At 39.6% G+C, this 13,236-nt stretch overlaps 1 protein-coding gene across 4 annotated transcripts in view; it reads right to left on the reverse strand.

Annotated features, from left to right (window-relative positions):
* Positions 1 to 13,236, reverse strand: part of LOC143899287 (uncharacterized) — a 37,009-nt gene that overhangs the window by 2,784 nt on the left and 20,989 nt on the right. Inside the window, exon 6 of one of the 4 annotated variants that reach the window (XM_077409488.1) lies at positions 342 to 5,939. The exons of 2 other annotated variants lie outside the window; for them this stretch is intronic. In XM_077409488.1, the coding sequence (XP_077265614.1) occupies positions 5,656 to 5,939 (284 nt within the window). In that variant the 3' untranslated portion in view covers positions 342 to 5,655. Of the gene's footprint in view, positions 1 to 341; positions 5,940 to 8,220; positions 12,616 to 13,236 lie in introns of those variants that run through there. One more of the 4 variants, XM_077409483.1, reaches the window with a different exon arrangement.

Consider the following 13,236-nt stretch of genomic DNA (forward strand, 5'->3'; position numbering starts at 1 on the left):
TAAAAGTCCCGGCTGGTCATCATTATCTTGTCGCCGATCTAAATTTATAATTCTTTCGACAGCGTCGAAAGAAATGGCAATGATTGCGATACGATACGACTTATTATATAATCATAAAATGACACTTTATTTAATGAAATAATTAAATTAAAATAAAGTTTATATAATTAGAATGTGTGAAACTGATTGAAGTGTTTGGGAGAAAAAATAATGGAGGAGGAATCCAATTTTTTTTCTGAAAGTAAATTGTTAATATGGTCTTCACTAAAAATAATTAACGCATTAAGGATGGGACGCAGCGCAAAATTAATTATCAAGCACTAATTCTCGGTACACGAGTGTCCATCTCAGAAATTCTTTTATTTACATTACTGCGATAACATCTGAAAGCGTAGTCTTACACGATCAAAATTAAGTTACAAGCTCACAATTATGATACCGAACGTAAACACGTACCTGAATAAAGAACGCAATATTTTTTTTTCGTGCTACCGATAGTGTCTCACGATATCTACAGTTAATTTCTAAACTCGCTGCAGCACACACATCCGCTGTATTCTTCTCAGAAAGAATTAACCCTTCCGGACCGAGACGAATAATTTGTTGCTCGCTACTCTGAAACCACTTCTTTTTTTACGATCATCGTTTGAACACCACGGTAGATTCGACCGGAAAATCCGAAATTGTTGGCTAAAACTGCGCCTCGAAGGGTTAAACAGCTTTTTCTTTGCGATAGCGCGTTCTCGATTTCATATCGCAGCATACAGAATGGTAGCATATTCTCTCAACAATTTTTTAGGATCGATAAAGGCGATGTATGAACGATCTTTGTCGTAAGAAGAGCAGAATGTAAAATTCGTTTATTCGTAAACTTTAATCGAAATTGAATAAAAAATACGATATTTTTTTCAATTTCGACAAGAGTCCGATGCAGTATTGATGGATATTAATGTCGCTCGAAAGGTTGTTTGTCCTTATATTATTTTTATCGATCCTAGAAATTTACGGATAGAAATTGTATCCTGTACGCCGGGCATAGTATATCCATGTCTATATGTACTTTTTATCGGTACTAAATTTCTGCAAATTGTTACATCTCTCTTTCTAGGATAACTAATTACCTGAATCTTTGCATCAAAACTCGTAACTAACGAACATGTCCGCGCAGACAAGGGCCACGTTTCGAGTGTTCCTCATAAGACCGAAGGTTTCCGTAAGGTTCATTTTTCTGGGATTTGCGCGAATTGTACCTGACGTGCCCCCAGCAATTTTATTACCCTTATCGATTATTTTATTTTTACCTTCGTTCATCTTCGCACGCCTCGTCTTACCAATAGTATACGACACTTTTCCGCTGCGTTGGCCAAGATTTTCTGTCGAAATTCGTTTGGCTTGATCCTTTACGTTTTTTTTACTTTTCTGATGCGTTTGTCAACCTGTACAATTTCTTTATCGCAATACCTATCGCGATTCATCTGTTGCAGGGATACTTAAATCTCATTGCACAAGGTATCTTCATTTTTAATTGAGTTTATTTTTATGAGATATGGTCAGAATATACATACTTTAATTTTTCTTTTATATTCTCCAATATTTATCTTATTGTTATGAAAAGAATGCTATCTTACCAAGAGTATTCAAAAATTAAAGCATCTGCACACAATTTTTGCATATATGCTGACTTCCATAAAAAAGACATAGATCAAAATTAACAGAATAATTTTTAACACGCAAAAAAATAATATAAAATAGATAAATTAGTTAGATAAAAAAGTTCTAAACGATATTTCTGAATATATAAATTCAGTTAATTTCGAATTTGAGGATCCCTGATACAGTTTCCGCGATAGTCACGTACGGCTTTATAGATACTTATATGTTTTTCACATACGTAGCTTTTATTAACCCATTAAGTGCCAATCATTATCACGTCGTTTTTTATAGCGTTTGGTTCAGGGCGTTAAAAATGTAATTAACTGCATCCCGCAGTGCGATTCTCTAAACGGCAATTAATGAGTTAAAATGAGGCAAATCCGTTTCTAGACGCGGATTTTCGTGCTACGATCAACAACTATGATTACGATCACTTATACCTACGAGTAAATAGTTAGGTGCACAAGTGCAATGTCACTCTCGAAAAATGAAACGAAATGCAGACGCACGCACGCACGCACGCACGCACGCACGCACGCACGCACGCACGCACGCACGCGTTGTATTCGGTTATTGTACTACTTTACTCTTGAATGCGCTCGCTAAAATAAGGTATCCCCGCTTGCGATGTCGCTCCCGATGTATGTAGATCATTTATTTAATAACAACAACAACGGTAACGTTGACATCTTATATTCAGATCTGTCTTTGGATATATATTGACGCATTTCGCAGAACGGTCGAAATCAGCGTTTCCCCGCAAAATGTTAAATATTAAACAATTATAATTAATATTTTAGAGATTAGAGATTATTATATGGCATCGCACGAGCAGATAAGATACTGGCTGGAAATAATGCGACGATAATACGACGCACAAATAAATAAAAGATAAAAAAAAAATAAAGGTAAAAACAAAAATAAACAATATTTTACTCGCGATCTTTGAAATAATATATGCAGTTCTTTTCGGTAAGATCGCATCTCTATACTTAAAAATTTAAATCAAATGCTCGAAATTTGCTCTCACTGAAATATCCTTACACTGAAGTATGCATTTATAATATGATTTTTTCCGAGAGTATCGATAATAAGTAAAGAAATAATAACAAAAGTAAACGAGATTCTAAAGCTTAAACTATAATTAAATTATAACACAGGTCAGCGAGTCTAGTAAATAAAAATTTTTGACCCACATTCTCAAAACTTGAATCCTTCCTTCTTGAGAGACACAAACGTGTACGGGATTTTTCGCGGAGCTATGAGAAACGCTGTTTTCGCGCTTTTTTTTTAATACAAAGACAATGTTTACACGAGGCCGGTAACAGAATTAACGGCTACTTTCCGGATGCTTCGCACCGCTAGATATAATCTTGTCTATGGTAAACATCTGGAGAAGTCAATGCGTAAAATGTAAAACCAGGTATTTGTGTATAAGGCACTGTCTATGCGCTGTCTCAACAGCTGAAGCTGAGGCTCGATGTACATTCACAAAAGCTTCCTTATCAAGAGCTATACTTGACATATAAGGCTGTCGTGATAAAATCTTGTTTTAAATTATTTTTCAATTTTGCAGAAGGCAGTCTTGTGCACGATCGCAAAATTAGAGATAATAAAATTATTCGGGAAAGATCGTGGAGTAGTACCAGAGGTCCAATAAAGAAAACGAGCTTTTTTACGTGTACACCGAGCCCAAGAATCGTTCGCAAAGAAACTTCGGCACGTGGTGTACGTAAACGTGTAAACAGAGTCCGTGTAACGTGTCGGGGGTTGTGGCTGCAGAGAGAGAGAAAGAGAGAGAGAGAGAGAGAGAGAGAGAGAGAGAGAGAGAGAGAGAGATACAGAGAGGATTACGACGTTGCGGAGCGATGTCCTGTAAAGATATAACGGCCGCGAAGAGAGAGCCCCCGGGTGCGTCGAGGAGTATAAAAAAATAACTTCGATCCGTTATAGATACCTGTGTGAACGAGCGATAGAGATCTCGATAATCTAATGTCCCGTATAATAATGACTAGAATCCTTCAAGACCGCTGATTCTTGTTAATCCGGAGGCGACTCTAACTATGGGGCTTTACACGAAAAAACCGGCGGGATCCTCGAGGATTCTTTCCGAAAAAAAGGCTCTTTCGCGCGGGCTTCTCTCGTAGTAAAAAAAATCCTCGTAAAAGAACGTTCGGCAAATCCTTTACCAGGACCTATCGCGCGTATGCGAAGATTTTCCGCGCCACTTAATGTACTTAATTGTATAATACTTAATTCTTCTTTCACGTATAAGATCTTATTTTTAGGTCCTTGTCGTCCGATAGAGCCGCCTCCGTTCATCGTGCGACTTATACGATACTCAGATCCTTACAACACGTATCACTTAATTCTCGCCTCTTAACGCGCGAATACGCGCAAGTCCGCTAATGTTAAACACAATCGCCAATCTGCACACTTAGCGAAGATAAATACGCGCGTACAGCGAAGCTAGACACATCAATTTTTCGCGCGGAAAACGCATCTAAGTCGGGGCCGTTCGGCCCCGCGTGCGGATAATTTACCGAAGCGGAGGGAGACGCGGAGCGTCTCGCGATCGCCTCTCGCAAAAAAATCAAATATCGAAAAGCTCAACTATCCGCTACCTATTCAGTAAGTCGTGGCACGTACGGAGCGTATCTAAGATATACAGCAAAACCTTAGAGCGACGTCCCCGCGAGGGAAAGGCTCCATAAATATTTGGGTATCTCACCAAAGTATCGCTGTCTACAAGCCCGATACGCTCCATATATTTGACGGCGGATGAACAGGATCGGCAAATTATAAATTAAATCGCTTAAATTCAAGAAACTCGCTCGCCGAATTATTCGCCAATGTATATCGCTCGAAAGTGTTTACTTTTATGTTTCATTCAAGGTATATACCTTTCTCAGGACATGAATTTTTAATTTTGATCCGACTCGCCCGCGTTCCATTCACCCGCCGGTTTTTTTCTTTTTTTTTCTTTTTTTTTTTATACTCGTTAAGATGTAACGAATGCGCGAAGCGCCGACGATTCTACGGCTCTCAGCGTTTTTAAATGCGTCAACGAAGATGCACAGTTTTTGCACGGCTATATAAATATTTAGTGCTCCGTTGTAGAAATCCGTTGCACTTAGACTAAATTAAAGATGTACACGTTCAGACAAAGCACATTGTCATGCACTCATCGAACTCAGCTTGCTCTCGTAACAACAATCGAGTGCCGCTTGAACAATGTAAAAATTATAAAAAAAAATTTCGGCTTTAAAATACTTTATCTTTCGAGAGGAAGAGGATGCGAGATCAATATATCCCGCATTGTATTTATCACGTCGCGTTCGTCCGTAAACTTCCTTTTCTTGAGAAATAAACGCTGTTTAGCAATAACAGTTGTATCAATTAATGAAATCAACGTATCAGTTAATATATCTTCAAAGAGAGCGTTGAACCTCCAAGGTTCAACGATACTCGCTCGCATGCATCGCGAGAAGAAATTAGCAAGCAAAGAGGCGCGTAAGTTTTTATCTGCGAGAGCCTCGTTCTCAAAAGAGACACGTCTCTAAATAATTGTGGATGTGGACGATCGTCGTCTTAACACTACCCGTAATTTCCTCGCAGTGCAGCCAAATACATCAGTTTGCAATAAAAAAAATATATAGGCATCTTTTGTGTTTCCTTATTTATATAAGAAAATTAATATTTCTAACTTCACAAGTGTTATGACGCTGGTATCTATCCTTCCTGTCTAAATTTAAATCAATCAAGACTACGATCGCGATGAGATTCGAGAAACGTATAGCGTTAAGGTGACGGACGCCACAATCGGCATAGAGAGCGAGCTCTCGCATCGGCAAACGCACGAGGCATCCGCGGCTGGGAGCGGAGCAAGAAGCGATGACGCTCTGGGCACGTTCAATAATAATTAGCGAATCGCCAGGACGATCGATGTCTATTATCTCAGAGAGAAGGAGAGATAGAGAGAGGGTGCGGCGTGCGTGTGATCTACGAGTCCAATTCGCTTTTCGGGCTGCGCTGCCTGTGGATCGTTTTTTGCCAGGGTATTTGGTGTTTCAGGCGCATGTGACGCCGCAGGTCGGTTCTACGACTGAGAGTGGTGTGGCAGACGATGCAGGTAGTCTGGTTGCGATGCACTTCGAGGTGCTGGGTCAGCGAGGCAAGGTGCCTGTAAACGTTTCCGCAGAGTCGGCACGGAAAACGCCCCGGGCCCTGCATCACCACCTGACCAGTTGTATCGCCAACGTGCTTCCGATTGCGTCCCACCCCCCCTGCAACACATTAATACAGCCACGTGACCCGCCGGTTCCTCATCATCAATTATCAACGGGATCAACAGTCAGTTGGGGGAAATCACAGGCGGAGGGAAAGGGCGGGAAGGGGACAGCGGTGGGCGATTCGGGGGGAGGAGAAAGAGGGGACACGTTAACACAGGCCATCCATTGCGAGGGGATCGTCAGTCGATTACTGGTGAGACTCGGATGACAACGTGTAGAGACCTCGGGCGTGAACTTTAACCCTTTATCTCGCGACTCTAGTTAGTACTTCTCTCCCTTCCTCTCTCTCCCCCCCCTCTCTCTCTCTCTCTCTCTCTCTCTGATAAGCCACCACTATCGCGGAATCCAATCGTAACGTCGAATAGTTTTACTTTGACTGTTTTTCAAATAACGAAATTATCATCCAATTTTTTGCAAGGGGGAGAAGTTTCCTGTCAATGATCACGTAAGAGTGATTAAATATTTTCAAATATATTTCGATACTTCAGTCGTTAAATAGAGCCACGTAAACGTATTTTACTCTTCCCAATTTGCTGGCCTCGTGGGGAAATCGGGTGAAATAGCTCCCGCAGGTAAAGGGTTAAAATCGCGCGATCGGTCACTCCAGCAGTGTGTCGAGGAACGCGCGTTCGAATAGTCATTTGGTCCATATACGTGTGGGGTCAACGTGCACTGTATTGGCCGATGTGTTAGCAGGCGCCGGGTAGGACGCCCCCGAAGAGCGCGCGATCGACTGATGATCCTCCTCGAAGCGTGTATTTGTGTGTGTGAATTACTCCCTTTGATCCGCTCTCACCGAGCTTAGTTAATCGAGCCCACTGCCGATCGAATCCCGTGCGTCGGATTCAATCACGTTACACATCAGTACAACAGTTAGACTCTGTCATGCACAATATATCTTTCCGGTCAACTTCTCTCATTCGGTTCCGATCCTTGAGAGCAGTTTTGGGCAAACAACCAATTATTTTCGCGATTATTATCACAGATAATTGATGACGTAATCACGATTCAAGTAATCAATATTGATAAGATATATATAATTCAAAAAAACTGCCCCTTTTTAAAATTAAATAAATATAAATGCTCTTTTATATAAATTATATATGAATTGTATGGAGTTGTACAATACTTTTACGTGACACGATTAATCTTAAAATTTTTTATTATATTATAGTAGAATTGACTGCACTTACTTCATTAATATAATGATTACTTCACTTTAATTATCATAATAACTAATCATTAATTCGATTAATGATTAGTTATATACGTATATGACTCATAATCAGATTACTTTCTTGCCCAACCTTGCTTAAAACATATACGTCACAAATACACCAACACCGCCTAAGACATATTAACAATTAACATTGTTATAATACATCGCAAACATACTGTAATAAATACGATTACAATAATATATATTCCACATATGCCGGCGTGAACAATCGGCATGATCGATGTGCCGATGCGTTGCTGGCTGAAGCGCCGGCACAAAGTTTAGCAACGTGTAAGTAGTAGTTAAACTCGCTTCAGATTCACAGCTGTAGCGGATTAGGTGAAATTAGAAGGTGTCTTTGGTGCAGTGCTGGCGCAGCTTGTCGTCTAGCCAACCGTGTGTCACGTTCGACACGTGTGTGCTGCGTGAACGAAAGCGCAAAGCGGTCCATTCCAGTCATCGTCACTTATATCTCGCGCGCAATTGTCCGTGCAATTTGTGTGCTCGGGGAAATAAATCAACTAATTAAATCGAGAGAGAATAATTCTCAAGCGGTGAAACGAACGTCGCGCAACCGTGTAACGTCGCAAGCCGGACGTTTCTCGAGAAGGAAAGAGGAGAGTCTCGCTTATGTGAGTTGATAGTTTTTCCAACTTTATTCACACATATGTCCACTTATACATTATTTAGCCTGCATAATGCCAAACATAAGATTACGTAATGATATATTATATATATATTTTTTTTATACTTTATGTATACATATATATGTCTCATCTCTTTCTTTTATAAATAATCAATTAACCCGTTGACTGTCGATGACGGCTATAGCCGCAAAAACAAAAGTGGCCAAAAGTGCGTATGACGGCTATATAACTGTCATACGCACTTTTGGCCACTTTTGTTTTTGCGGCTATAGCCGTCATCGACATGTCAACGGGTTAAGGAAATATCAATTCGTCTAGGGCAACATTAATTGGCGGTGTGTTGTACTTATTTCGCATTCGTGGCTCTCCGAGGAATGTGCACATTCGCTTTCTCACACACATCCGTATATATATATTATATATATATATATATAGCAAAATAATATTTCGTGCTTGCGTGTACGCGCGCGTACACAACCGGCCGCTCGAGTGATTGACATGTATACGCGCGCGCGATTATGTCATATATGTATGCGTATATAAGTGTATAAATAAAACGCGGATAGTTATATACATATATGTATTATGTATAGATACATGTATACATAAATCATATATAGCTTCTCGAAAGGATTTAAAACAAGCGCGGGGTAACTTACTTAAATAAAAAAAAATTTTACATAAAAACATAAAATATAACGTTTACACAAATTAACAGCACCCGAACCGTCGTTCGTGGCGTGCATGGCGCACCGTTCTGCAACATTCGGATTATTGTAAAACGTACATGAAAATTACGCAATCAATGACGAAAAAGCCGATTTATAAATTTATAAGATTACATATTAAGGCAGATTATTCGCAATAAAAATTAATTTCAGAATAATAAATTTCTTTCGCCAGTATATAGAATAACATCTTACAGTTGTTATTGCGATAAATATTACCACAGCCCCAGTGGTCGAATTGGCACGACACCCGCACGGTATACGGGAGGTTCCAGGTTCAAACCCTGGCTGGGGTAATATTTTTCGCAATAAAATTAAAAACTATTTAATTTAAAAATTACATCAACTGACCAAAACCATGGTCAAAATTAATAATGTCTCGATATTGATCTGAAAAAAAGTGCTGTGTGAATCCGACAAACCAAGTTGGCTCACAGTTTTTCAATGTTCATATCGGAAAGACGTTATATATATTGCCAGTCAGGTCGATTTAAATTACTTTAAAAATTAATTTCCTTTAAATTCCACGTAATCTCCTTTTCTTAATTTTCTCAATTTGTTAGAAATTAATTAGTATAAAAACTTTCAGATATTAAAAACATAAAAAGATTGCGACAGACAATTTTACGATGCTGTTCCTTAAAGAAAATCCGATCTTAAATTCATCGTGGAATCTGAAAAACAACTTGTCAGTGCATCTAAAAATATTTTGCATAATTCGAAAGCTTTTCCTAAACCAACTTAGACAATTGCGAAACACGAAATCCATCTCGTTCGTCACATTGCACCAAGGCAAGTGAAAAAGACGAAGAAAACTAATTCATAAGCATTTGAACTAGATATAATTGCACAACTAGCGTCAATTTGTACATTCCCACTTCGCGTTCAGAGATTCTGATGACCTTTGGTCATCGATAAATATTGTTCTCGAAAACGGAAATCATAGTGTGGATGGATATAACCACCATTCTAAAACGAAAAATAGCCTCTCTACGGAAGAATCTCTTGTCACTTATCGATAGTCACTTCGCGAAAATGAGCACTGCACATTCGATCTCTCCTCTAACGTACAAAGTAAAATTATAATTTGCACCTATACATACAGTACTGTCCACAAATTCATAAAAATAATTTATATTAGATATATATTATTAATTTAAATATAATTTATTAGATATAATATTATTGTTATATATACTATATTATACTTTAATATATATGTAATATTATATATATATATATATATATATATATATATAGCTTTTTTCGAATAATCTTAGGTAGTCAATTTATTTAACTTATGGACAGTAAAGTAATGCATAAATAAATAAAATAATTTAAAGCTATCATTATAGAAAATATCGAGAATATCAATTTATTAATTAAAAAATTGCGAAAATACACAGGCGTGACTATCGATGAGCCTCCGAGACTCTCTAATGGCAAAATGAAATGAGCTCGTTGCACCGTTCGTTGCATATATAATGCCATCGCGAAATCGGAGCTGATAAGAAAAAATAGAAACAAACAATAACGACAACAAAATAAACAAACGAAATATAATATAGTACGAGAGACACTAACTTTACATCTGCGAAACTAAAATTAAAAAAAATCAGGATGTACCGCGTACATATTAGATATATTATAGATATTTGGCAAGTCTCCGAGACCTTACATACTAGTGCATGTGAGTATGCGTAATATCATGAACATAGATTCGCGGTCTGGGACCGATAACAGAACCCGAAGAAACGTTATATGTGGCGCGTCGACTGACGGCGAAAAATTCAGCCCGTCGTCGAGACGTCGTGAAACACGAAATTCGACACATTGACACGTTTAACTTATCAAAGTAATGGCACGGGCCAACTAATCGAATGTTATCTTGAAGCATTGCTCTTCGATCATGGTAAAAATGCACCTGCAAGTGTGTATATTGTTGCTGTTGCTTGACATAATGTATGTCAATTAAAAAAAGATATAATAATATACAATAAATTAATAAAATTTACAAGTAATAATAATTACAAAATTGTAATGTCAGCGAATCTATAGAAGTAATTTGCTTTTGCTTTCTCAATTAAATTTGTCGATTCAGTTCTTGTAACAAAATCTGAAGTAACAGATTATACTTCAGCACTGTTTCAGCAATTTTACCACGATCGCGTGGATCACCAGTCCTCCGGTGAAAATCGAATTGACGATCCAAAGGTATAGCAAATCCACATCGCGCTGAATCGCATCGATCGCACGAAAAAAAAAATGCACATTCCTCCTTATGCTATTAAGTACCGAACTTGCGAATTTTTGACTAGATAAAATAAATCGTTTCTGTTCTCCCTTCGTGTCTTTGGTTACAAAAAATGTATACGCACATGGTCTATATGTGTGTATGTGTATATGTATATGCGTGTATAAATGTTTCGTGTTCCTTCTTATGTGCATTATACACATATAGATACATATATATACATATATATGTATGTGTACGAATGACTAGGTTGTGAAGTTCAAGACAGGCATAACATAAATTCCTCGTCGACGACTAGAGCAGGATAGGCCCGACGCACAACGGCAAATAATTAATTGCTACGGTCTTTGCACGTGTCCCCTTCTTCGATTAAAAAAAATATATATATATCGATCGCACCGCGGAACAGTTAAACTCGAGGAACGCGAAAAATATGGCACGCAAGCCGGGTTCGTGCGTTAAAAATTCGTGTAATGATCGTCACGCTCGCCGATATATTCAATCTTATGACAATTACGATTAGCATCGATTATTATCGACAGTGACCGAATTCGTTGCTCCAGAAACGGAAACGAAATCTAAAAATCTTTGGCTATCCCTGTAGCAAACTGCTGCACGAAAAATCGATTCTTTCGCACAATACTGATCCGACGCGTATAAATTGCACTTATGCTTATTAAATTCTTATTCAAATTCGGCTTACAATTAGCTTTTGCTTATGGCTGACCGCAGCTTCGCCTTTTCCACTTGCCTGACCTAATCGCGAACGTTCCACTGCGGCGGACTGTACGCCTGCCCTTTTTACTGTTTCATCCAATCGTGTTTATTTCACTGCGGCGCGGCGGTCTGACTAGCTGCGGCCGTGGCTATACTAAAGCGCGTTGTTAAAAAATATTAAGCGACATGGAACTTGATTTAATAAAAATCAGAAAGTGCAGATAAAAGTATTACGATACTTTCTCATATTTCAATAAATAAAGATTACTTATAATTGTTAAATAAAAAAATTTTAATATTTTCATTTCTTTTCAAAACCGTCTAATGTACTGTTACTTTGATCTTATCACTTTATAACGTTAAGCAACCTTAATATTTTTAGATTAAATATAAATATATCTGTCGTTCATTTTCGAACCCAGCGAATTACCGAGCGGCTTTCGAGAGAACGCTAACGATCACAACCAAGGGAACCGAACCGGGACATTTAGCGCGAAAACGCGGCACGTTCTAAGAATCGTACCCGAGATCGCGCCCGGTACGTTAAAAGACTCAGATATTCGAATAGCGAAGGATCACGGGTCTATCCTCCCTTGCGTCGACGGGATTCTTTCTTTGGTGAGGTCTTCTTCGCATTAGTCTTCGCACTAAGGAATAGGACTAGAGGTGATTCTTTCCACGCTGCTCTCCCTAATGCGTATTGTCGTGTAGGTCGCGTTCGCGTCGATGCTCGTCGGACTGCTGGCGTTCTGCTGGGCGATCGTCTGGGGGGCGGTCGACGACACGGAGATCGGCGCCGGCGTCTCGACGCCGCCGGCCGGGGCCTGCACCCCGGTAGCGGCGGCGGCGGCGGCAACGGCGGCGGCGGCGGCAGCGGCAGCGGCGGCGGCCGCTGCGGTCGTCCCGACCCCGCTGTGCCAGCCGTGACGGTTCTTCAGGTGACGCTTCATGTGCGTGGTGCGGCTGAGCACTTTGTGGCACACCGGGCACTGGGTCGTGCCCTTGTGCATATTCATGTGTTTATACATCGAGTCCCGATTCCAAAACGATTTACCGCAGAGTTTGCACGAGTGCGACGGCTGTTCGATGACCACCGTGTGTGAATCTAAATCAGACACAAACGTTCATGCTACCTCGTGGTCGCGCGCGCGCGCGCGCGCGCGCGTACACACGTACACACACGCACCGGTTACGTGGCTTTCGCTCTCTCGCGGATTTGCCCTACTTCCGGATTTCCGTGTTCGGGAAACGCGCTTACCCCTTTCCGCCCCCCCTCCCCGATCGCTCCTCACCCGTACCCGTACCCGTACTCGAGACGCGAGAGATACCTCGCGATCGACGACGTGACACAATTTTAGAATATCTTATATTTTTATTGTAAAAAGAATATTTTTTCCTCTACATTAAAATGTTAAATATACGTATAATGTTAGATAAAAATTATTTTTGTATGCGCAAATGTATACGTTGTACAATTATATTTACCTGTACCTATGTTCAATTAAAACAGATTAAAATAGAAAAAAAAACCATCTCGACACTTTGCCAGATAAAAATTCTTTTTCTTTGCTTTAAACCTATCGGTTCTATTGTTTCATGTATATATGGGGTCTGTTTTCCATTGCCGAACTGGTTGCACTAGTTCACAGAGTTTACCTTTTTTATCTCCACACGTAAGAAGGAAGAAGATAAACTCTGAACTATAGTGCAGTGAGTTCGGCGCAAT

Source organism: Temnothorax americanus, unplaced genomic scaffold (genome assembly GCF_048541705.1).
Source record: "Temnothorax americanus isolate GAGA-0224 unplaced genomic scaffold, ASM4854170v1 Scaffold26, whole genome shotgun sequence".
NCBI lineage: Eukaryota > Metazoa > Arthropoda > Insecta > Hymenoptera > Formicidae > Temnothorax > Temnothorax americanus.